The sequence below is a fragment of the Pteropus alecto genome, unplaced genomic scaffold, assembly GCF_000325575.1.
Source record: "Pteropus alecto unplaced genomic scaffold, ASM32557v1 scaffold413, whole genome shotgun sequence".
In the NCBI taxonomy this organism is placed as follows: domain Eukaryota; kingdom Metazoa; phylum Chordata; class Mammalia; order Chiroptera; family Pteropodidae; genus Pteropus; species Pteropus alecto.
In genome coordinates this window covers 1,000,774-1,028,187 of record NW_006434120.1, presented here as the reverse complement: position 1 = coordinate 1,028,187, position 27,414 = coordinate 1,000,774, and the positions used below count along the sequence as shown (strand labels likewise).

General features: G+C 36.9%; 1 protein-coding gene across 2 annotated transcripts in view; it reads left to right on the top strand.

The window, feature by feature from the left end:
- The window catches only part of LOC102892995 (phosphatidylinositol 3,4,5-trisphosphate 3-phosphatase TPTE2), a 73,244-nt gene that overhangs the window by 35,687 nt on the left and 10,143 nt on the right, over positions 1-27,414 (top strand). For both annotated transcript variants that reach the window (XM_025044763.1, XM_025044762.1), the window contains 5 exons: positions 7,773-7,834; positions 9,499-9,579; positions 12,880-12,985; positions 23,762-23,841; positions 26,341-26,433. In XM_025044763.1, coding sequence (XP_024900531.1) covers positions 7,773-7,834; positions 9,499-9,579; positions 12,880-12,985; positions 23,762-23,841; positions 26,341-26,433 — 422 coding nt within the window. The remainder of the gene's footprint in view (positions 1-7,772; positions 7,835-9,498; positions 9,580-12,879; positions 12,986-23,761; positions 23,842-26,340; positions 26,434-27,414) is intronic.

Genomic DNA, 27,414 nt, shown 5'->3' with positions numbered 1-27,414 from the left:
GAGATAGCATATAACATTATTAAAAATGCACTTTCAGTATCTCCTTTTTTAATGTATTGATTATGATTGCTGACATATTTGGACTTATTTATGACATTTAATTATGTGTTTTGTACTTATCACAAATTTTCTGTGCTGCTTTTCATCTCCTCTCCTGCATTCTGTAGATTCTCTCACTCTTTTTTTCTTTAGAGTAGTTTGTTTAGAGTTTCTTGGTTCTAACTCTTACTTACCAGTTTGATTATTCTCTCAATTTCTGATCCTCTGAGTTTTCTTTGCCTTTTTATGTTTTAATTAAGCCATGTTTTTCCAGTGTCATTTCTATGTGTTTGATACAGAGGTGAAGGTTTTTCAGTCTACCATTGATGCTCAACCCACCATCTTGACACCATCTATGTAGAAATAGTCTTTTAAACTTTGAATCATCTTTGTTATATTTTCTGAACTTTAATGCAAATAGTACTCAGATTTAATATTCTCTGTGGGTCTGTAAAGGAAGAGTCTTTAGAATTTCTTATTTTCTAGAATAAATATTTTTCACCTATGGGAAAATGGTGGAAGAGAAATCTCCTTGCCAGATTTGCCAGATAAATAACAAAATACCTGAAATGAAGAAAAAAAGTGCAACAAAGGAAAATTCAAAAACTATGATCCAGGTACAGTGAAGAAATGCTGAAAAAACAGGGAGTCAAGCAAGCCTGTTGGTGACTGGAAAAGGCAGTCACATCAGTGAGATATAAAGAAGCTCAAAACTTAGGTAGATAAATTGATTGATTAATTTTATAAACTTAAACATATCTACTGTGATATCTACTTTAAAAAGATAAGGAAACTGGGCAAAATGGCATAGATAATGGAGGTTTTATTCATCCATCTTGCGTCCACATCAAAGTTGAGATGGAAACACAGAGCAGACAGCAAGGAGAGTCACCTGGCAGTCTATATGAACAGAAGCCCTACAACTAGGGAGAGAAATAAGAAATCACCCTGCAATGGAAGAGGTAGGAACGGGCAAAGATGCCAGGCTGCCCCATCCTGAGAGTTTGAGTGGGACAGAGGCTATGGCAGCAGCAGTCAGCAGCTGCTGACATTCCTTTTAAAGGGACCGTGTCCATGATGAGATTTTTGCGGTGACTGACCTCTTTACTCTGAGCACCAGTGCTGGTCTGCTGCTCGAGGAACACCAGAGACTTACAGGGGGACACTGAGTTGTTGGAGCAAGAAACAAAGAGAGGCTTTCTCCCAAGCAGAAATGCTGGTGGTATCCATTGCTCCCCGCTCCCAGTGTGTGGACGCAGTGCCGCCATAGCTGAGACTTCATCAAACTGGATAACAGAGGTCACTTCACCAGGGGGATTTCCTGAAACTCCACCTCCTCCAACTTGCGGCCCCACCCAAGCCGCATCCAGTTGTAACCTTGGCAAGTTCTGAGCCACTTGCTGAGCAGTGCCAAGACTCACACTGGTGGCAGCTGACCTGTTTCTGGTGTGGCTTCTTTAGGCAACTATTAGCACAGCATCTGTGGAATATTTAATGAATCTTAAGAGGTAGCTTTGGAGGGGCACTGGCTTGGGCTAAACCTGGCCTGCAGCTGAACTCCTTTGAGAACTGTGACACTGGACACCTACTATACAAAGCCGCACTAATAAGACCAAAAGACTTAGGAGCTTTGATTAGCACATAGAAACAGACACAGAAAGGAAGCCAAAATAGGAAGACAAAGAAGCAGAAACCATATGAAAGAACAAAACAAAGATCAGGGAAAAATGGAGTCAAGCAATCTAACAGATGCAGAATTCAAAATACTGGTTATAAAGATGCTCAATGAAATTAAGGAAAATGTACATGAACTCAGTGAGAACTTTAACAAAGAGATAAAAAACATAAAAATGGAAATGGAAATTGTAAAAGGGAACCAGTCGGAAATGAAAAATACATTATATGAGATGAAGAGTATATTAGAGAGAAACAACAGAGTGGAGGAAGAATAGAATCGAAACACTGATATAGAGGATGGTTAAGCCAAGGACACCCAACCAGAATGGCAAGAAAAAAGTACCAAGAATATAATTCAAGGAGCCTACAGGACAAAATTAAGGGTAAAAACATCCATGTGATAGGAGTACCTGAAGAGGGAGAATAAGAAGTTAAATATGTATTTGAAGAAATAATGATGGAAAACTTCCGTAACCTGGTGAAGGAAACAGTCATACAACCCCAGGAAACTCAGCGAGTCTCCCCAAAAATTAACCCAAAGAGGCCCACACCAAGACACATCATAATTAAAATGCCAAAGGTTAAATACAAAGAGATAATCTTAAAAGCAGCAAGAGAAAAGCAATTAGTTACCTACAAGGAAGATCCCATAGACTGGCAGCCGGTTTCTCAAAAGAAACTTTGCAGGACAGAAGGGCTTAGCACAAAATATTCAAAGTGTTGAAAAACCTAGGATCTACAACCAAGAATACTTTATCCAGCAAAGCTACCATTTAGAGTCAAAGACAGATAAAGAGCTTCCTAGACAAAAATATGCCAAAGGAATTCATCAATACCAAGCCAGTATTACAGGAATTGTTGGAGAAACTTCTTTAAGAAGAAAAAACATATATCAAAAACATGAATAAAGCATGATGATAACTACATATTTATGAAAAAGTACTTCGAATGGAAAAGAATTAAGTGCTCTAACCAAAAGACAGGGAAACTGAATGGATGAGAAAATAAGACCCATACAGATGCTGTCTACAGGAGACCCACTTCAGATTCAGAGACACACACAGACTAAAAGGAAGGGCATTGAAAAATATATTGCCTTGATGGACCTAGAGGGTTTTGCGCTGAATGAAGTCAGAGAAAGACAAATACTACATGATTTCACACACATGTCCAATCTAAAGAACAAAATAAATGACGACAACAAAAATGGAAACAAACCCATAGATGCAAAGAAAATTTGTGGGCTGCTATATGGGAAGCGGGGTTGAGGGGATGGTGAAAAAGGGCGAAGGGATTAAGAAGTACAAATGGACAGATACAAAATAATCATGGAGATATATTATTGTATGCCAACTATAATTGGAAAATAACTCATTGAATTGTACAATGTAAAAAAAGATAAAAAATAATTACTGTAAGATAGCATTTTAAAATAAAATTGGAAAGCAATAAAAACTTAACAGATGTTATAGAACAGTGTTCCTCAAAGTATGTCTACTATTATGCCAATGCTAATAGTGTGATGATTCGCATTAAACTGTCCTACATTTAAATCCTAGAACCATTGCTAACCCACTTGGGTGCATTACACAACAATTCTAAGCCTCCCTTTTCCCATCTGTAAAGTGAGAATTGTAATGCCTATCATAGAGGATTGTCATGAAACTAAAATGAGATCATGCATATTAAAATGTATAGTAGAACATCTGATACATAGTAAACAGTGACTAAATGGTAGCTATTATAATTGTTTAAAAGGATTCTAAAGATATCCAGCACTAGGATCATTGATGAGGAGGAAGTGGCAATAGCCAGTGTAGACTAGGTATTCAATGAGCTTGGCTGTGAAAGGACAGAGAGAAGTTAACTGTTTAGGCAGTTGGGGCCAATAGAGTGTTGTTTATAAGATAGGGTGAGGGGACCTGACTAGTTTATTTGCCAAGGGAAGGGTGGGGGAGAGACAGAGAGATGGAGAGAAATTGAAGATACAGAAAGTGAAGACTGAAGAAGTCAAGACACTGAGTTGAGAGAAAAGGATGGAGTCCAGAACCTAAGTGGAGGTTAGCTGAATTAAGAGGAGAAAGTCCCCACAAGCGAGAAGAGGAAAAGACAGATGTAGGCACTGGAAGCTTGTAGGGGGCACTCAGGGAGGCAACAAGATAAGGGAGATCTTGCCTCTGTGAAAAAGAAATGAAGACACAAACTAAGAGTCAGTGGGAAGGTAGTTGGGTTGGAAACTTAAGGAATATAGGAGAAATTTTAACCAGATTTTAAGGAAACTAAGAAAAGGAACTGACTAGCAACATATAGAAGTGTCTATACTAAGGACCTAGCTTAAGATCATTAATTTACATTATCAGCAATATGAAAAGTTGTGTGATTTCTCTTTAGCAGCTCTCAGCATCTCTGATGTCTCTATTTCTGGTGTAGGAATGGAGGGAGTGGGTGCCCTAGTTAATCCAGTGTTAGGTTTTTACAGGGTGAGTACAGCAAAAGGACCCAGAAACAAGAAAGGCAATGTCGGCAATGTTGTTCTGTATTGGTAAAACAAATATTGAAATTGTCCATTGTGCACCTAGGTGGATGAGGAGGTGAAAACAAAATGAGAAAAAGGAGCCGTCATGAGACTGGATGTCACGATAAATTGAAACAGTAGATATAGTCATTCATTTATGTATTGAACACCAGATACTGTCTAGATGCAGGGTATGCGATAGTGTACTAAACAGACACATACATTCTCCCATGGAGACCACATTCTATTGGTTACAAAGAAAAAAATAATATGTATTATATAGTGACACATGCAACTTAAAAAAATAAGGAGAATATGAAGTGAGGGAGAGATTGCTAATTGATATGTAGATGGTCAAAGAAGATCTTATTAATAAAATGATATTGAGTAGAGATGTCATACAAGGAGTCCAGACAGAAAGTATAAAGAGTATCATGAAAACATCAAAAAATAAATGAAGTAAATCTGTCAGGACTTGGAAAATTTATGTTGGACCTGAGTGATCATGGCTTTTCTTCATCTATGTGCACACAACCAATCCTTTTAAGTATATCTGCGTTAAAATTTCTCCCTGATTTAACACCAAGGTTACAATTGTAGAAATCTCCCACTTCATGATTTTTAAAGTAGGAAGTGAAATCAGTTCTAGGCACCTCTCATCTTCTCTACCATGGCGAGCCATCTCTTTTGCAAGTTTGTCCAGTAAGGAATTCTAAGTTTTCTGGGTATAAAGTCTACTGGGTACAAGAACTAGAATTAACTGAGAACTCTCATAGATTATTCAGCTCTTTTTATAGATGTCTTTCACCAATGTTTTGACTATCCTTTTCAAATGTTCTTTTTTGTCTGTTTGAAAGAGAAAAAGAAAGTTGAAAAGTTCCAAATATCAGAACATAGTGATTAAACACATAGGCTTTGAAATAACATATCTGAGTTCAAATCTCAACTATGCCATTAAACAATTGTGTGGCATTTAGCAAAATACTTAAACTTACCATGCCTTAGTTTTCTAACATGTGAAATGTGGATGACGACAGTGCCAACCTCATAGTCACTCTACGGGGATTAAATGAAATGTGAAAAGTATCTGGTAAGAAGTGGAAATGGCTCAATAATGTTGACCATTATTATTATCTATCAACCCTATACTATGAGTTTTTAACAAATAGCAGATAGCAAACCTATCTTTCTTGCTTTTTTCTAGTAGGCATACGATGTGCATGTTTTTATTTAAATAGTAGGGGTGAAAGTTTAAGATTCTCTAGTTCTTTCAAAGTCTTTTAATGAATACTACAAAGTACATCTTCATTTGAGATGTTCATTGTACCAGATGAGGCAGTCGAACTGACAAAAGGCTATTTTGGTCTGAATATCTTGAATAAGCAATTCTTTTGGTTACGTTTTAAGTGCCTTAAACAACTCTAAAGGATACACACACAGACACACACACACGCACACAGACACACACACAGACACACACACACACACCCCTACCATTCTTGGTTTCTACAAGATCACCTCAGTGCTCTGCTTAAAGATTCAAGAATTTAGATTATAAGTTCTGCATTGTGGGGAGAGGTGATGGACATAGCTTGAGAAAGAACAAAGCTTAAGAATTACTGTAAAAGGTCATATAAGCTGTCATTAATATATCTTGCTATTTGACTATGTGAAAATTTCTTAAACTTGCAGAATCTCAGTTTCTCTTTTGTTATGCTATGTTATTTATCTCACAGAGTAGTTGCAAAGATTATATGAAATCTGTAAAGCATTACTCAAATGTTAGTTATTATCATTATAAAAGCCAAGAATTGTATTACATTGAGAGGCACACAATGCTTCTGCTGACATCAGCTTTCTTACTGACTTCCATCTAATTCCATCTAATGTTTCTACTTCCACCAGTGACTGCCACTTCCACTTGTTATTATACTTATGTCAAATAATCAAGTATTATATAAATCTATAAAATATCAGAATGAACGGTAAGAGTTATAGTTTTATGAAACCTAAGTTGAATGTTCCAAGAAGATTCAATGAAGTTGAATGGCTATAACTAAAATTGAAGTTGAGTTAAATACAAATAAGACTAATGTAAAACATTGAGGGAAAAATTCCAGTAGTAAAATCTAGAAGAATTATGTACCTAGATTGCTTTAAAGAATCTGAAACTAAAAATTATAGAGGATGCCGTGGTTTATACCATGAGCCTGGCCTTTCCATGAAAGACCTCCAGTTGGAACGTGTGTTTTGGTGGGGGAGGGTTAATACTTTAAAAAGTTAAAACCTGTCCAATATCAGAAGTTTAGTGAATAAATGTACATTTATGTTTTAAGTTAAAATAAAATATTGAAAACAATATCATTTTTATGATTCTCTGCTGTACCTGACTTGATTGGATAAGAGGACATCTACTATGTTTGCAGTTGTACCTATCCACAACCACGAGGATATGAATCTGCAAAAGTTTTTTTCAAATGAGAAAATATCAAAGTTATAGAGACCGAGAGATGTCCTCCAAAACTAAAATGTTAACAGTCTATACAACTGAGAGCCAAGTTATTAATGGTCAGTAGCCTCCTTTAGCAAGAAATTTTTATTTATCACAGCACAAGGTGGTACAAAATTCTCTTTGGATGTACGTGGCTTAGAATAGTGGTTTTCAAACTATAGGTTGCAAAATAAGTTTAGTAGTTCGTTTAAAAAAGATAAAATAGAAAATAGAGTACATCTCAAGTTAAAAGGATAAATTTGGAATTATATAAAATAAGTTCAACATATACTGGTAGACAAAAGCTACAGATCATTGTAAAAATGAAAAAAGCAACATATTTTTTAACTCAAGTTTTGTATGGAAGGACAAAAATATAAATTGGAATAAAACATAAGTGACTTTGAAGATGAAATGACATAAAATCAAAGGTTTGCTTTAGAATTCTATAGAAGAAAGAGAGATGGGAGGAAGAAAGAGTGAGGGAGAGGGAAGAAGGGAGGGAAGTGAGAGAAATTAAACAAGTGCAACAATATAATATGAAATTATGGAATCTTGGGAACAGGTATATGGACATTCATTACACTGTTCTCTATTTTTATATATGTTTTGTAACACACTTAAAAACTAAAATGGAATGAAAATGAGCATTGTAAATGTTAGATGGTATTTTGGGTTCTAACTATGTTCTTTTATTGATATTAGTTAGAAAAACAGAGTGTGTAATTAATTCTAAATTGGTGAGTGGCTCTTTAGCATTAGAGTCCTAGAGTGGAGGGGATTGCCTCTGCCTATGACTGCAGCCCCCAGCAATAGTGAACAATGGACACAAGCACATGAGCATTCATGCACATGGTTAGGAAGAATTCCAGGTGGAACCTCAGGGCAGTGAAACAGCTTTGGCTATTTCTGAATTGAAAATTTCTGAACAAGCACTTTCAGAGCAAAAGAAAATCAAGCCAAAATGAACTCTTAATATTTCTAAGAGTATTTTTATGCCAAGTACTACCATGATCAAGGCTTCATCAAATAACTTTTTTCCTTTTCTAGGAAGAACTGGAACTATGGTGTGTGTCTGCCTAATTGTCAGTGAAATATTTAAAACTGCAGAGGTATGAAAGATGCTACTATAAATTTTGTCTTATGCTGGTTCTGAAACATCACTAGTAGGATAAGATCATGAGTCATGGTACTTAATGAAATTGTAATTAAAGAGGCTGTTATTAGAAATCCTGGTCTTACTACTTCTTTATTTAACTTGTGTTAGTTATTAACTGACCTAGATACCTCTTACTCTGGGCCAGGACTAGGGTATGGTCAATAAGACACTCACCTTGGGCACAAATTTAAAAGAATGCCAAAAGTCTCATAAGATAAATAATATTTGAATGCAGTATTTTTAGAATCAAAATTAATGCAAAAAATCCATGATGTATACAACATCAACATTTTAAAGACAGGACCCAGTGGGGCAAGATTAAGGTGAGATGAGTAAAGTCACTGAGTTATGCAAGTGCAGAAAAAACTCAGCAGTCAAGATGCTTCGCTTGCCTCACCTAGTCTGGCCTGCTCTTACTCTCACCAATTGTGAGACTTCCTCCTTTCTCACTAGAATAGTATCAAGATTGATTAGATAAGTTCTCTAAAGCAGGGCTCCCCAACCCCTGGGCTGCAGACCAGTACCGGTGGGCAAGCAAGTGAAGCTTCATCTGTATTTGCAGCCACTCCCCAGCACTAGCATCACCACCTCAGCTCCATCTCAGATCATCAGGCATTAGATTCTCATAGGAGCACTGGTCCCATGTGCCAAAAAGGTTAGGGACCACTGTTCTAAAGACCCTGAACATCCTTAGAAGTGCTAGATGGATAAAAGGTAGCTTTTTCCAACTCAAAACAAAGTCTCTCCTGAATGCTATTATCTTTGCATAGTCAATATCTGTGGGGTCTCTGCCCCTGGAAATTTCGGAGAAGACAGGATGGGCTGTCTCTGCTTCTTAAAACAGGATGCTCAGTCGTTTTTCCTGCCATGATCTTGTTGAGAAGTTACTTCTTAGAGGACACACTCCTAGTAGCTCTGCTCCTCACCTGGCCTGCAATCTAGTTAAGAGAAACTGTGTTATGCACAATGCTCAACACTCTTAATTCTATCATTTTCTTTTTTTTTCTAATTTGTGACACACAGGTCATGAAAATGGATGTTCTAGGACAACGTTTTTCAAACTATGGATCACAATCTATCAGAGAGTTGTAAAATCAGCTTATTGACTTGTGACTAGTATTTTTTTTAATGGAATAGATTGGAAAATATCAAGAAGTAAATATTGTTTTGTGAAACTTTTGTTTCAATTGTGTTTATATATCTCCTAGGTTTATTAATGTGGATTGTAGCTTTAAAAATAAACCATCTGAAGCCATTGATCTAGAGCCTTAGACTGAGATCAGAGACCTGTGCTCTAGGCCTGTGCTTTCTCAAAGTGGCTGCATACATCTCTGTGACAGGTCACTTGGTTTTCTTTTGGTCTCAGTCTTCTCCATTTGTAAAATGGAAAGGTAGGAAGAAGGACCAAATGATCTCTAAGGTCTTTCCATCTCTAAAATCCCATGTCTTTATGAATCTTTGAATGAGAGCAGGCCTTAATGTGGCTTTGTTAATTTTGTTATTTTGGGAAGCTTCTGCCCAAAGACCTCTGACTTAGGAAAATAATGTTCCCTTAGAAACTTTAAGAATGCCTGAAAGTGCAGATGAACAATGATTGAATTGTCCCCATTTCTATAGGACAGCCTTTATTATTTTGGAGAACGACGAACAGATAAAACCTCCAGCACTAAATTCCAGGGAGTAGAAACACCTTCTCAGGTAAGTTTTCTTTTTAGGAAGGGGGTTCTCTGGGTAATTGGATTAAGATTGACACCTATTATTTAGTTTCGTTTTAGATTCTTTTTGTTGATCAGGCGCTAGCACTTGGGTGCCCTGTGACAGGGCTTAATCCCTCCCCATGGTTGAGAGCCATACCTCAGGCACTGCCTGAGTTTTGTAAGCATTGGGTTCTACCCCAGAACATTCTGCTTTCCATTTTCTGTTGGTTATTGATTATGGAGTTCAGGAGTTGATTCCCTTCCCAAAGCACGAATGTCTACTAAGGTTTCAGATCTCTGAAGACTATTTAAAGTCATCAGCCATGTATTTCCTATGGAGAGGAGCTGAGTCTTTTACATCTCCCAACTAGGGCAATTCAACCCTTGTGAAATATCATGAGTGTGTGTGTGTGTGTGTGTGTGTGTGTGTGTGTGTGAGAGAGAGAGACAGAGAGACAGAGAGACAGAGACAGAGACAAAGTCAGAGACAGACAGAGAGACAGAGTGGGGCTGTATTTTGGGGGGGAAAGGAGAAAATTAACATTTTTCAAAAACCTATTATATATCAGACACTATTATACACTAATATATTGCACTTGTAAGTGTATTATCTCATTTAATACTTAGATAATTCATGTGAAATATATGTTATCACTCTAATTTTTCCCTTTAAACATGTTTTATTATGGAAAATTTCAAACATAAAAAGTTTGGACAGTTATACAGTAAATCTCCTTATACTTATTACATCACTTTAACAATCACTTATTCATGCGGCCTACCATGTTTCATCCATTTCCTCCCCACTCTACTCTCTCTCTCTCTCTCTCTCTCTCCTTTCTCTAAACCTGGATTTTTTTTAAGGAAATTCCAGCCATCAGATTATTTTATCTCACAAGTAATTTAGTACGACATCTAACAAAAAGGTTCAAAAAGTAAAAACCTCTTAAAACTATGTATCATATCTAAAAATATGATAATAATAATATCTTAATAATATTAAAAGTCTAGTTCATGTTTAAATTTCCATCATTATCTTAAAATCTTTTAAAAATTAAGTTGTTTCAGTCAGGATCCAAACAAGGGCCAGACGTTTCACTTAGTTACTGTGTCTCTTAAATCTCTTGTAGTTTATAGGTTTCTTGCCTCTTTTTTTTCCCCTTGTAATATGCTGCAGGACCAGGATATTCATCCTATAGAGTTTACAGCATACTTGACTTTTTTAAACCTTGCTAAGGGTTTTACATTCATTATATTATTTAATATTCTCAATAACTCTGTGATTAGATATCATTATGATTCCTATTTTACAGATTTGGAAATTGAGGTTCAGGGAAATTAACTTTTTGAAACAAGGACTCAAATCCAGATCTGTCAGACCCTGAAGCCTGTTATTTTCCCATTCTGTGCACAGCTTCTGATCTATAATCTATATTACCCCTCAAACTGAAGTGAAAGCTGGTTGGGAATTCTTAAATAGAATGGATGTGGCTGTGAATGAAAGCGTTCTTTGGGTGAAGTGATGTGAAGTGCAAAGCAGAACACTATAACTGCTGGCTCCAGACATTTAGTTGAGGCAAAAGAACCTGAGCCTTATCCCCTGAAACTTTTCTGCCATCCCCAAGCAAAAAGAAAAAAAAAAAAGTAGCAATAGGCCATAGGCTAAAAGCAATGCATGAACTTACTGAAGCACAGCTCAGCTCTAACCATGCTATTTCCATGCTCTAAATTCTTAATGGATTTTGATTGCCAATGGCAACACATATAAATGTTTTAACCTGGCACTCAAGATTTAAGATTTGATTTTTCCAACTATTTCTACCACTAACTGCATTCACATGTCCCACACTCTAACACTTTCGGACCGTTTGCTGTTTCTCAGCCTGCCAGCACTTTATACCCACATGCCACTGTTCACACGGGCCCCTTTTCCTGAAGTCCCTTGCCCTTCCGAGCCTGAAGCAGTCTCCTGCTCTTTCAATTCTTGTAGCCTTTTGTGTTTCTTTTAGAGACTAGTTTACTTTACATTATTCTCTAGCTATTTGCAGTGGTGACTTTACCCCTTCTGCAGTCAAAGCCCATGTCTTACCCACATTTCCACCCTAGACATCCCAAAATGCCTTCACAAAGTATCTCTTCTGTTTGTAACAAGTGCTTACTAAATATATGTTGGTTTTGTTAACTCCTGCTACAGGCCCCTGTTGTTTTAGTCTGTAAGAGAAGGAAGAGTGAGAGCAAAGCAGCTTGAAGGCCATGGTGGGTTATAAGCCTTAAGTAGCGGGTAGAGAATCTGGGTTTAGGAGCCAAGGGAATGTTAGATGTAACTTCTTCCAGGACTCTTCTTGTACATCTTTCCTTCCCCATTTCTTCTGCAGTCATGCACCGTTTCTCTAACTTTAGTCCAGAACTGGCACATCCTAGGTTACAACAGAATCTTTTCTGATTCACTAGGATAGCAATGTAGGGCTCTGCCTCAGGTTTGAAAGCTGTGTTGGCAAGGCCCCAGAGTTCCCTGTGTGGGTTGCTGTTGCTCAGATATTATCACATTATGACCCTGCACTGCCAGCCATTCTATATGGACTACATTTCATCCACTCCTGAGTTAAAAATCTGCACAAGCCTTTCTCTTAACTGGCCCTTTCCAATGGAAAGGGCCACTTAATTTTATTAACACTTCCTGACAGATGGGGAAGAGTCTGTGAACTTCTGAGTCCAGTCGATTCAGTACCAGAACTCTTTAAGAAGAGTGAGCAGCTTGCCACAGGAGAAGGACTAGACTAAGAGAATTCCCAGGTCTTCGTTGCAAAAATAGAATTGGGGAAATGGAAAATGAAGAAACTCCAGTGGACAAGAAAAGAATGCATATCTACCACTGGCCTATGGAGGTCTTCCTTTTGAGTTTTCACATCTGCTATTCTCTCATACCTAGGAGGCTACTCGCCACCAAACCATAAACCTTCCTTTACTCCGTCACAAATAAGCTTTTACTCTCAGATATGTTTGTTCCCAGTTGCAGTTCACTGCATCTCTCTATAATGTTGTAGCTGTTTTGTTGGTTCTGGTTAGTGGCCCTCTCAATAATAGCATCCTGTAAGCAACTCCTGATTCCTTTCTTATTACTTCCCCGTAGCGTTTTTTCAGTTGCAAGGCAACATCCATAAAAATATCTAGTTATATAATGGCACCAATAAATATTTCCTTAATAATGAATTACTCTCCTTAAGTTCAATGTAAAAAAAAAAAAATTAAGAAGTGCTGGCTTTTCATTTTCACTTAAATCGAGGCTTCTGTTGTTTTTCAGAATAGATATGTTGGATATTTTGCAGATGTGAAAAATATCTACAATTTGACTCTCCCTCCAAGAAAAATACTCACGATAAAAAAAATTATTATTTATTCAATACATGGTAAGTGCTTTATGTATTATTGGAGAATTGGGCCAGAAGGCCAATGTTCTTACTACTTGAGAGAGTTTTGCTTATCATTATCTATACAGACAATCTCAACTCATAGTAGTGCTGTTACGTATCCATATATGAACCCCTCCCCTTAGAATTGCCATCAGCCCACTGGTACTATATCATCAACCTTTAGATGTCTTCTGTTTTCCTTTCCCATTACCAGCGTTGGGGGCTCTATCCCCTTCCCTTTTCTCCTGTTCTTACTGATGTGCTGGCATCAGTCCAGAGTGGACTTTTCAGAGTAGAACCTCTGATGGAGAAAAGAGAAGGGCCCATAGGTCCTGGGGACCATTTCTTTCTCATACTCATCTCTAATTCAGGGTTCATCTAGGCAGAGGCATCCCTGTATCATTTTTCTCACCTATACCTTTCAATGACCCTTTCTTTCTCATACCCTAGTTTCTCCTTTTTCCTTCCCTCCTCCATCTGTAGCTCCCTCACCTTCAGCAACTCCATCAAGATGTCTTAAATACCTGAACTGCAAATGAATTTTGTTGCCACAAATTCTTTTTACAAATAACTACTGAGTACTTACTTTAGGCTAGGCCTCATGCTAGTGTTTCTCTGCCCATAGGAGTCCCTGGGTGGTAAGCAGAGAAGGAAAACAAGTACATAGATAAAGAGCTTACCACAGTGTGGGGGCACACAGAGACTGTGCCCTGTCCAGCCTAGGGGTCAAGAAAAGCTTCCTAGGGGGACAGCACATAGGTCTTCCTTACGTAAATCTACATGAACATGGAAAGAGTTGGGGGAAACCTGGACTCTGTGGGGGGCTTTCCAGTCCCCTAGCTGTTACCAATTATTACCACAAATAAAAATCCTTATAAACTTTAAAAGAGCTGACTGTCTGTTTCAGGAATATAAGGAGAGAGACTCGGATCCACCATCAACCAATGGGATAGGAAATTGGTCTGATCATCCATCTATCTATGGGACTTGAGAAAGGAAAGAAAGAGTGGTGGGGAGAGGAATTGGCCTCAAGTCCCATGTCTCTATTTTTCTATCAATCACCCACCTTGCTTCCCTGCAAAGCTCACTTTTAGGAGAGGTGAGAAAGCAAGGATGTGTCAGTGTGGACAAGATGGGGCCTCATTTGGCTTTGCAGAGGAAGCGCAGGGGATGAGGCTTTCCATTCTTTAAAGCAGCAGCCAGACTATGGACCACGAGGAATTGTAAAGATCTGGGACTCTTGAGGTTTGGTATGGTACCAGGACGTTGGCATCCACCCAGATGGCCCAGTGTGTTAAGTCTTTTGAGGAGTCACACAAAATAAGATCTAAACATATATTTTAAAACATTTCATCTAATTATTCAGAAATTTAAAAAAAGTCTTTAGAATGTATTTTAAAACAGCATAGTCAGAAAATAAATTAAAATTGTTACTTAAAATATAAATTTTTTTCAATTTATTTACATAGCCCCACCCCCACCCCACATGCATACCCGTATCATCAACACTTCTTATTGGCGGTGAGGAATTTTAATGGATTACCACAGATTACATAGGTTTCTGAAAACAACTTCAGCCCAGTAACATAGCCTCTGTGGGAAATTTTGTTCTAGATTTCCATATAAGCTTTGTACAGGCAGACCATTGAAACACCGCTTGTTGTGGCAGGAGGCTGCCTGTGCATATAAATGAGCAATTGCTTGTGAAAAGGCTTTGTAGACAGCACAGTCCTCTACAAAAATCATCATGACTGTCTCATAGGATGTATGGGAATTATGACAGAGAGGGTTATATGGGATCCTAACGGAACCCCAACTCTTGTCAGACCTCTCCAAAATAGAGCCAGGCCTATGGTAGAAGGTAGGGGAACAGCAGTGCCTTGCTCCCCTTCCTGTCCAACTCAGCAGAGTCCTGCAAAAAGAGCTAGACTGCTTTACTCTGTAGTGAGAGAGGCAACACAGTTGGCTGTTGGAGCAGCTTCTTCCCAACTATAAAAGCAGCTCAGTGGTGTGAGGGCCTGTACTGTACCTGAATTTATACTCTGCCCAAATTTCCTCTTTGTTACCAATGAGAATAACAATATTTATACAAAACTCTAAGTATTTTTTTATTTTTCAATTAGAGTTGTATTCAATATTATTTCTATTAGTTTCAGGTGTACAGTATAGTGGTTAGACATCTATATACTTAACTAATCCCTTCGATTAGTCTAGTATCCACCTGGCACTATGCACAGTTATTAATATATTATTGACTATATTCCCTATAATGTACTTCACAACCCCATGACTATTTTGTACTTCTTAATCCCTTCAGCTTTTTTATACAGTCCCCTAACCCCACACCCATCTAGCAATCCCCAATTTGTTCTCTGTATATATGAGTGTTTTTATTTTGTTTGTTTATTTTGTTCTTCCATTCCATAGATAAATGAAATCATATAGTATTTGTCTTTCTCTGTCTGATTTATTTCACTTAGCATAATACCCTCTAGGTCCATCCATGTCATTGCAAACGGTAAGATTTCAATTTTTATGCCTGAGTAATATTCCGCTGTGCGCGCGCGTGTGTGTGTGTGTGTGTGTGCGTGTGTGTGTATACTGCATCTTTATCCAATCATCTATTGATGGGCACTTATATTGCTTCCATATCTTGGCTATCATAAATAGTACTGCAGTGAACATAGGGGTGCATATATCTTTTCGAAATAGTGTTTTGCTTTTCTTTGGATAAGTACCCCAAAGTTCAATTTCTGGCTCTTAAGTTAGTTCTATTTTTAATTTTTTGAGGAATCTCCAAACAGTTTTCTATAGTGGCTGTACCAATCTGCAACCCTACCAACAGTACATGAAGGTTCCCTTTTCTCTACACCTTCACTAACCGCTCGTTTGTTGATTTATTGATGATAGCCATTTTGACAGGTGTGAGGTGATATCTCATTGTGATTTTAATTTGCATTTCTCTGATGTTAGTGAGAATCTTTTCACATATCTATTGGCCATTTGTATGTCCTCTTTGGAGAAATGCCTATTCAGATTTTCTGCCAATTTTTTAATTGAATTGTTGTTTTTTGGTGTTGAGTTGTATGAGTTTTTTTTATATATTTTGGATCTCAACCACTTATCAGATATACCATTGGCAAATATCTTCTCCCATTCAGTAGGTTGTCTTTTTGTTTCGTTGATGGTTTCCCTTACCCAAGAAGATATATAGGAATTTATGGTCTCAGGTCTTACATTTAAGTCTGTAGTCCATTTTGAGTTTATTCTGGTATATGATATAAGAAGTTGGTTCAGTTTCATTTTTTGCATTATCCGTCCAGTTTTCCCAACAGTGTTTATTGAAGAGACTGTCTTTACCCCATTGTATATTCTTGCCTCCTTTATCATGGATTAAATGGGCATATAAGCATGGGTTTATTTCTGAGCTCTCTCTTATGTTTCATTGATCGATGTATCTGTTTTTATGCCAGGGCCATGCTCTTTTGATTACTATAGCCTTGTAGTATAGTTTGATATCAGATAATGTGATACATCCAGCTTTGTTCTTCTTTCTCAAGATTGCTGTGGCTATTAGGGGTCTTTTATGGTTCCATATACATTTTAGGATTATTTGTTCTAGGTTGGCGAAAAATGCCATTGGTGTTTTGATAGGGATTGCATTGAATCTATAGATTGCTTTGGAAAGTATGGACATTTTACCAACATTAATTCTTCCTATTCGTGAACATAATATATGTGTCCATTTATTTGTATGTCTTCAATTTCTTTCTTCAGTGACATAGTTTTCTGAATACAGGTCTTGTACCTTCTTGGTTAAATTTATTTCTAGGTATTTTATGTTTTGATGCAATTGTAAATGGGATTGTTTTCTTAATTTCTCTTTCTGATAGTTCATTATTGGTGTATAAAAATGCAACCAATTTCTGAATATTAATTTTGTATCCTGCTATTTTACTGAATTCATTTATCAGTTTCAACAATTTTTGGTAAAATATCTATGGTTATTTCTATATGTAGTATCATGTAATCTGCAAATAATAACAGTTTTACTTCTTTCCTTCCAATTTCAATGCTTTTATTTCTTTTTCTTGACTGATTGCCATGGCCAGGACTTCCAATACTATGTTGAATAAAAGTGAAAGTGGGCATCCTTGTCTCATTCCTGATATTAAGGAAAACACTTTTAGCCTTTCCCCATTGAGTATGATGTTAGCTGTAGGTTTGTCATATATGGCCTTTATTAAGTTGAGGTATGTTCTCTCTATTCCCACTTTGCTGAGAATTTTTATCATTAATGGATGCTGGATTTTGTCAAATATTTTTTCCACATCTACTGATATGATTATATGACTTTTATGTTTCAATTTGTTAATGAGGTGTATCACATTAATTGATTTGCAGATATTGAACCAACCCTGCATCCCAGGAATAAATCCAACTTGATTATGGTGTAGGATCTTTTTAATATCTTGCTGAATTCAGTTTGCTAATATTTTGTTAAGGATTTTTGCATCTATGTTCATCAGGGATATCAGCCTATAATTTTCTTTTCCTTTAATGGCTTTGTCTGGTTTTGGAATCAGGGTAATGGTGGCCTCATAAAATGAGCGTGGGAGCCTTTCTTCCTCTAAAATTTTTTGGAATAGTTTGAGAAAATTAGGTGTTAATTCTCCTTTGAATGTTTGGTAAAATTCACCTGTGAGGCCATCTGGTCCAAGACTTGTGTGTGTTGGAAGTTTTTTAATTACTGATTTGATTTTGTTAGTAGTAAGCAGTCAGTTCAGACTTTGTTTTTCCTTGACTCAGCTGTGGAAGATTGTATGTTTCTAGGAATGCATCCATTTCTTCCAGATTGTCCAATTTGTTGACCTATAATTGCTCGTAGTATTTTCTTGTATTTCTGTGGAGTCAGTAGTCACTTCCCCTCTTTCATTTCTGATTTTATTTATTTGGGTTTTAAATTTTAAAAATCTTAAATTTATCGATTTTGTTTATCTTTTTGGTTTTATTGATCTTTTGTATTGATTTTTTAAGATTCTATTTTGTTTATTTCCACTCTGATATTTATTATTTTCTTCTTTCTACTCACTTTGAGTTTTGTTTGCCGTTCCTAGTTTCTTTAGGTGTAAGATTGTTTATTTCAGATTTTTCTTGTTCTTGAGGTAGGCCTGTATTACTATGAATTTCCCTCTTCGGGCTGCTTTTGCTCTGTCTCATAAGTTAGGGTGATTGTGTTTTCATTTTTATTTATCTCAATGTATTTTTTATTTCTTCTTTGACCTCATTCTTAACCCATTCATTGTTTAGAAGCATGTTATTGGGTCTCCATGTGGTTGTGTATTTATCAGTTTTTTTCTTATGAATGATTTCTATTTTCATACCATTGTGATTGGAGAAGATACTTGATATGACTTCAACCCTCTTAAATTTATTGAGTCTTGTTTTGTGGTCTAACAGGTGGTCTGTCTTGGAAAAAGCTTCCATGTGCACTTGAGAAGAATGTAGATTCTGCTGTTTTGGGTTAAATGCTCTGAAATATCTATTAAATGCATCTGGTCTAATGTATCTTTTAGGTCCATTGTTTCCTTGTTGATTCTTTGTCTGGAAGATCTGTTCTTTGATGTCAATGGGATGTTAAAGTCTCCTACTATGAGTGTATTACTGTTAATCTCTCCTTTTAAGTCAGTCAATAATTGCTTTATGTATGTAGGTGCTCCTGTGTTGGGTGTGTATGTGTTTACTTTGGTTATGTCTTCTTGATTTATCGATTGCTTTATCATTATGTAATGCCCTTCTTTGTCTCTTATTATAGCCTTTGTTTTAAAGTCTATTTTTTTTTGATAAAAGTATCATTACCTCAACCTTTTTTTTTTTCATTTTTATTTGCATGAAATATCTTTTTCCATCCCTTTACTTTCAGTCTGTGAGTGTCATTTGATCTGAAGTGGGTCTCTTATAGACAGTATGTGCATTGGTCTTATTTTCTAATCCATTCAGCTACCCTATATCTTTTGATTGGAATATTTAATCAATTTACATTCAAAGTATTGTTAATAGGTACATAGTTATACATATGTAAATAGTAAATATAAATATTTATATTTATGTGATTTTTTTCTTTCCCCTTCTTCTGAAAGAAGTCCCTTTAACATTAATATAATACTGGCTTGGTGTTGATGAATTCCTTTAGCTTTTTCCTGTCTGGGAAGCTCTTTATTTCACCTTCAATTTTAATTTATAGTCTTGCTGGGTAGAGTAGTCTTGGTTGTAGGTCCTTCTTTTCATCACTTTGAATATTTTGTGCCAATCCCTTCTGACCTACAACATTTCTGTTGAGAAATCAGCTGACTTCTTTATGGGAGTACCCTTGTAAGTAACTAGCTTTTAAGATTCTCTCTTTGTCTTTAAACTTTGGCATTTTAATTATGATGTGTCTCGGTGTGGGCCTCTTTGGATTCATCTTGTTTAGGACTCTGTGCTTGCTGGGCTTGTACGTCTATTTCCTTCACCAGGTTAGGGAAGTTTTCACTCATTATTTCCTCAGATAGGTTCTCAATCTTATGTTCTTAAATTCCTTCTGGTAGCCTTATGATGCAAATGTTGTTATGTTGGATGTTGTCCCTGAAGTCCTTTAAACTATCCTCAATTAAAATCTATTTTATTTTTTTTAATTAATTTTTAAATTTTATTTATTTATTTTTATTTTATTTTTTGCTGTTCTGATTAGATGTTTTCTTCTAGCTTGTCTTTCAAATTGCTGAATCAGTCCTCTGTTTTGTCTAATCTACTGTTGATTCCCTCTAGCGTATTCTCTGTTTCAGTTGTTAAATTCTTCATTTCTGACTGATTCATTTTATGGTTTCTATGTCCTTTTTTGTTATTACTAACTCTTTGTTCAAGTTTTCCCTGAGATCATATATTCTTACCCTAAATTCGCTGAGCATCCTTACAACCAGTGTTTTGAACTCCACCTTTGGCAAATTACTTGTCTCCATTTTGTTTAGTTTTTTTTTTTTTCTTGATCTTGTTCTGTTCTTTCATAAGGTACATATTTCTTTGTCTCCCCATTTTATCTTTCTCCCTGTGTTTGTGTCTTGTATTAGATAGATCTGCTACATCTCCCAGTCTTGGCCAGGTGGCCTTATGTTGTAGGTACCCTGTGGGGTCCAGTAGCACAGTTTCCCTGATAATCTGCACTGGGTGCTCCAGGAGTGTCCCTTGTTTGGGTTGTGTGTGCCCTTCTATTGTAGTTGAGCCTTGATTGCTGTTGGCATTTCAGTGGAATTGACTCTCAGGCTATTTGGCTATGAGGATGGCCATGCCCCCAGCATATGAGGTGCTGTGTAGGGGCTGACCTCACAGAGTTAATTCACTCCTGAAGGTTCATGTGCCTGTTGAGACTACCCTTTGGGTGTATCGTTTATGGGGCTAATTAGGTGGTGCTCTGTTCTGGTCTGACACCGGCCTCTGGGTATGTTAGTTCTGTGGCCCCTTGAGAGGGGCTCCCATGCAGGTTAAGGTCAGCCATTTCCTGTGACTGGCCCAGGGATACTAGGCAGGAGCTACAAAGCTATCTGCTGTTGGTTGCCAGCCTGTAATAAATCTGGAGGATTGTAGGAGAGGCCACGCTGCAAATGGAGGTTGGCTGCCACCAGTATCAGGCCTGGGGCAGCTCAGGTTAGTACAGTGCTATCTGTGGTCACTCCTAAAAGTTTCAGATCACACTGAGGCCAGCAGCTGCCCACCTCAGGCCTGCAGACCCCTAAAGTTTGTTCAAGAAATACTGCAGCTCAGGCCAGGGCTGATTGCCTGCCACTGGAATTGCTCCAGAGGCAGGAGAGCTGAGGCTTGTTGATTGCTACTGAAAGAGCTTCCTGCTAGGATGGTGGGGTGGGGGTGATTAACCAGCAATGAATATGCCTCCAGGCAATTTGTGAGTTGGATGGGGCAGGGGCCCCTGAGTCATCTGGATGAAGCAAGCAGATCTCACCAGGTCAATGAAGGTTCAGATTAAGCAGATCTCACCAGGCCAATGCAGATTCAGATTTAGCCATGTGGGAAGAGGGCTCAACATAGGCAAGATAGTGCCTGCCTACAAGCTGCACAGGAGGAGGGCTCAACATAGAGATAATGGTGGCTGTCCCTCTAGCCTTTGACATGAAGCCACACAACTCAGTCTTCCCCTGTGTGTCTCTGGCACTTCCCAAGCTGCTATCTCTTTGCCGGAGACCAGAATGAGTGCCTGCAAGCCAGTGAATCTGTGTGCGAGACCTTTTAGGGGACATCTGGGTTTTCAGCAGCCTTCCATCTTACCTGGAGTAATGGAATCATCACTGAAATTTACAACCAGGTTTTGTTGGGGGGACTCTTCCTGGCACTGGAACCCTGGGCTGTGAGCCCCAGTGTGGGGCCGTGATCCCCTGTTGCTCTGAAAGGATCTTCATAGCTGATATATCCCGCCTGATGCTCAAGTGCCACATGTGGGTGCGAGGCCAGCGCATTTGTGTCTCTGCTCCTCTTACCAGTCTCGATGTGGCTTCTTCTTTATATCCTTAGCTACAGTTTTGTTCAGCCAGTCTTCAGGTAGTTCTCCAGGTTGATTGTTCTATAATTTAGTTGTAATTTTAATAACGGTTATGGGAGGAGGCAGGCACAGCATTTACCTACTCTGCCATTTTGATCCTATGAGAAAGCTCTATGAGTTTTACACTATTTCATACAGGCAAACAGGCATTTATTCTAATGAAGTTTTAATGTATTTCTCTAACATGAACAATGAGAATAGGAATAATTTCTCAAAATTCTGAGCTTAAAATTGTTTTTAATAAATTGTAGAATTTCATACATTGTCGAGTCTGATATTATATTCTAAGACTGTAAATTTTCTCTTAATGTTTTGAATTTTATTAAAACTCTGTGGAGACATTGTTTAGTTAAAATGTAAGGCACAAATCTGGAAAACAGCAGTACAAATTTATAAGTACCACAGGTTTCATGAGTTTGGTTTCCTACTCTCAGGCTAACACAAAATAGAGGATTTTAAAAGTCAAATTTGAGATTCCTCATGGAGACTTCTAGATAGAAAGCTGTGACCTTAAGCAGCTGTTTGGTATAGTGTAGGTTACGCTTGCAGAGCCAACTTAAGAAGGGCTACATGGTAAGTTAAAATTCTTGCTGCACTCATATAAATAATCAGGCCAAACCTAATGACACCAATCTTCTTTTGGAAAAAGAATAATCTTCCTTTGACATTGTTATATTCACAACAGGGAGACTGTCAGAAAAAAGTGAAAGACATTGAAATAGGCAACATATTGTCTAATGCACCCTTCCAGGATTGTCTCCATCTACCCTGGTCTTTAAACTATTTTATAACTCTGTAAGTTTTAGAAAACTGGTAATAATACAAATAATTTTTGTACATAGAAATGCAAATTAGTTTTGTCCAGTGGAATGCGATTGCTTTTTGACCTATTTTGTATCTATTAGTAGATTCATTCCTCATCTGCCTAACAATGTGCAGTACTTTGAACTTCCTATAACATTTTACTGGTTCCTTATTAATGAATGGGTTAAATAAAATTTTTGACATGTTAAAAAATGCAAGGTGCAGGACAGTATGGTATGCAACAATTTCTGTAAAACAAAAGAGGGAAATAATATATATTCATATTTGTGTATATGTACATATGTAAAAACCTTTGGGAAAATATATATTTATATTTGTTTACATAGTCATAGAACAAGAAACTAATAATAGTGTTTATCTAGTTGGAGCTGGGAAATTAAACAGGTTTGGAATGAGGGAGACAGACTTTTCACTTCATGTCATTTTACCTTTAATTTTTAAATCATGTAAATATACTTAAATTATTTTAAAAAATTTAAATGTGTGGCAATTAATTTAAATTTATAAATCAATGGCCTTTTCTTACCATGTGATAAGTATTTGACACAGTTTAGTTCTTTATTTCGCTGGTTTCTGGTAGACATCAGTAGAAAGAAGTTCTGCAACTGGAATGGTACTGAGGGGACTGACGCAAAGAAATCGCGATTCCAAATGATAAATTAATAATACGGTGTTAGTGAAAACAAAATTAAATGAAAACAAAACAAACATAATCTGAGGGAATAATAAGGAATGACTTACATATGACTTTATTAGAATATTTGTTTTAGTTCTGTACCTTTAAATTCAAATGAAATAGGCAGGGTTGAAAGGAAAGCAATAAAAATTAGTTGGAGGCTTGAGAAACTAGCCCTTTGAGGAAATGCTAAAGGAAGTGAACTGAAAAAGGGGGCAAGAAACCATCTGTCTATAAATATACACTGAACACCATAGGAATATTTGGATATCCTATATTTTTATAGAGACTGCTCTAGGAACTAGACTTAAACTGGGGCAAGAAGAATTTAGACTGTTATTAAGAAATATCATGATTCAAAGTCTGAAGAAAGCAACATATTAGCAAGAAAGATTGCAAGTCGCCATCCCTAATTTATTTTTTTCTAGAAAGGTGAAGCTTAGAAGCTGAACTATAAGTCTTTTTTCCCCCTCCCGCATTATAAATTCTGCTTTAGGAGACAGAATTAGGCTTGAAGCCTTGTCTTTGTATGACAAAATCCATGCAAGACTCAAATGACTCAATACTGATATATTGTTAACAGATTTTTTTTTTATCTTTTTAATCCATAATGTTAATTGGTGAGACATCTTGATCTTTACTGTAACCAGCCTAACTTTTTATTTTTATTCAGGTGTTGGAAAAGGCAATGGAAGTGATCTAAAAGTACGAATAATAATAAAGCATAAAGTTGTCTTTTCTGGTTCTGCTTCCAAAAACTGTAGGGTAAGAGAAAGCATGTAAATTGAAAGTTCTGGTGTTTGTTTTAAATATCAATGTCAAAACAGCATGTTGACCTCCCAAAATCCTCACCCACCTCAAAGAGAACCCATGTTGCTTTCTGGTTACTATCCAACTTGGTGTCCCTGGGTTTGGATACAAGTCAGAGCTAAATTAAGCTCATTATTCAAATTGTTTTTTTCAGGGCATTTTCTAGAATATATTTTCAGTTCAGAGTGTTGCTTTGGTTTTCACTTTTTCACAAATGCCAAGCATGCTCCCAGGAATATAACAGAGTTTTAAATTCATGTATCTGGTCATTTTTAGCCATATCTTTTCTTCATATTAGTATATGGTGCTGATTCTGAAATTTTAGTGTGCATGAAAATCACATAGGAGTTTGTAAAGATGCAGATTCCTAGGTCATACCCCAAAAGTATGATTTAGGAAATCTGGAATGGGGCCCAGGAATCTCTAGACTTAGTAATTTCCCAGGTGATTCTAACTCAGATGTCCAGTGGGACTGCACTGTGAGAAAAAAATGGCAACGCAAAAGTGTATGGATTGGAGAGGAATCTCTTTACCCAAAACAATAGGACCTGGTAGTCAATGTTTTCTTAAATGCTGATGAAATACCTAAGACTACGGACATTTTCTGAAGCAATAAGAAAGCTTCCTCCATGGGTCTAAGAAATAGAAAAAATTTTAAACTCTCTCAGGCTTTAATTTCTAGTTCTATTACCTCTCCAACACCATTTCGTTCCCTTCTTTTTGCCTCTCCCCCAACTGAGGGCACTCACTCAGGCCTGAACTTTAGCTTTCTGTTCTTATCTCTGCATGTACTCTATTCTTGGTTCTGCTCATCCTTCTCCTGCTTGAAACTGTAACTTTTTTCTTTCATTCACTCAACCCACTGTGTGGTAGATGCAGGAGCTACAACATGGACACTTTCTGCTCCTACAATTCAAACACATTTGTCAATCCAAATTTATCAAATGAGCTTTTCTTCCGCCTCTGCAAATGCCACCAACATTCTCATTCAGGACTTCAAATTTGGTATTGTCTTCGATTCTCTTATTGTCTTGGCCCCCTAAATCCTGCCGATTTTACCTTTGAAATCTCTCTTCACTCCCTTCCATTCTGTTCCTATTTGCTACTACCTAGTCTGGGACTTCATTTGCTCATGCCTAGATTTCTACAATGGTCTCCTTATCTTTTTTTTCTCCTTGTAAAATGCAGTACATAGAATCCTACAATATGCATCCTGAAATTCTGTTTTCATTGTGAAAAGCTGTGGTAGAGCAGAAGACACATTGTGTGTCCAAGGTCAAAGCCAGTTAATACCTTTGTCTCAACCTAAGATTACATCTCAAGTATTGTAAGGATTAAATTAGATAATATATGTGAAGTTGCTTTGCGAGCTATGTTACTAAATAAATTTTATCAGTAATAATCAGGCCACTTTGTCACACAGGAAATGCCCCACGATACTCTTGAATAACTTCCTTCTTAATTCTCTGGCTCTTGAACTCTCAAGTATGATGGCCCTATAATACTCAAGCTCATTTCCATTAGTAACTTGACCAGCAGAATCCATTCCAAGTAGACTGCAACCCCTTTGGCCCTTGGAACACAACACTAATTTCTGCTCCATGTTTTTGCTGGTTTTTCCTCCACCACCCAGCCCCCTGTCTAAACTAGAGTCACTTTTCATTGCTCCTCTTCTTTATACAAATCCTTCCATGCCCAACCCAATTTCTGTCTCCCTGGTGAAGCTTTCTCATTCTATACCTTTTAATCTCATGAAGCACACAACAGCAGTATTCATTATATAGCCTGACATATAATTATGTGCTAGTCTACTATTGTTCCTTATGTGTATAGCTCCCTGAAGCATTAACTGAGTCTGCACCTTCTTTTGTATCTTTCGCAGGGCCTAGCAAAGACTGACTTTATTGTGGGTGGCACTGTTATACAACGGTGAATCAATAACAAACAAATGTTTAGTATAGCTTCAAAGTTGTTCATTACAGAAACTTGGCCTCTCTTTTGTCACTCTTTGCAGTCTGTTATAGACAAGGCCTATGATCCCATCAGCAAATAACATTTTTGATAAAACATGACCAGTTATGCATTGCTTTTTGAATGTAAATGCCAGCTTTAAAATTGAGCTTCATAGTGTATTCCTAGTATATGAAAATCATTTTTAATACAAATCACATTTAACAGTAATGTTTACTTAGTTAAAGTCTAATAAAAAATTGAATACTTCAGTTTACAACAATGCCCACCATAACCCTTAAAAATGTTGGCCTTTTAAATATGTAAAAACAGTATTGCAACTTTATAAAAATAATGATTAACATTTATTTATACATGTAGTGATTGGGCTATGAGACCAAGAGTACTTGATAAATATAGGAAGCCTCAATAAGTGAACATGAACTTCACTGTTATACTAATCAGCTAGATTTATAGTTCTAAATTCCATGTGTTCATTCACAGATAGTTCATGATGTTGAAGCAGACAGAGTAATAATTTATCTAGTCAACTGTCCACTTCTGCATGATGATGTGAAAATACAATTTTTCTCTCCGGTGAGTAATCAAGAAACAACCTATGCCATTATTTTCGTCTGGACTTTCGAATGATTTTGGTGTGGCATTTCCCTTGCTACATATCCCAGCAATGGAGATGGTAGGAGATGGCAACTCCTAGCCAAGGAGGAAGACAAAAACAAGTCGATCCATAACAAACTCTTTTAAAAAACACATGTAACTTAAAATTTTTGCTCATTTAATTTTTCTAAATTCTACGCAATTTGCTCGTATTGATTTTCAAATAAATAATACAAAAATTAAGAGGTTTTAAAAAGTATGTTTCACTGCATAGCACTGGTCATATTTTTTTGTGTATTTAAAACACATTGTTTCCTCATAATTTCTGAGTTTTTTTTAATTTTTATTTTTTTAATTTCTTTTTTTAATTACGTTTATTGGGGTAACATTGGTTAATACAATTATATAATTTTCAGTTATACATTATAATTTGACATCTAAATATTCTATTGTGTGTTTACCACCCAAAGTCCAGTTTCCTTCAGCTATCTTATATTTGATCCCCTGACCCACTTCATCCTCCCCGTACTTTCCTATATTTGACTCCCTTTACCCCATCTACCACCCCCCACCTCCCCAACTCCCTACCCTCTGGTAACCACTAGTCCATTGTCTACGTCCATGAGTCTCTGTTTGTTTCTCCTGCTCATTCGTTGCTTTTAGGTTTATATTCCACATGTGAGTGATATCATGTGATTTTCAACTTTTTCTGTCTGGCTTATTTCGTTTAGCATGATTATCTTGAGATCCATCCATGTTGTTGCAAATGGCAGTATTTCATCTCTTCTTATGGCTGAGTAATATTCCATTGTATATATGTACCACAGCTTCTTTATCCCATCATCTATCGTAGGACACTTCAGTTGCTTTTATGTCCTGGCCACTGTGTATAATGCTGCTATGAACAACGGTGTGCAAATATCTTTTTAGATATGGGTTTTCAAGTCTTTGAGGGTAAGT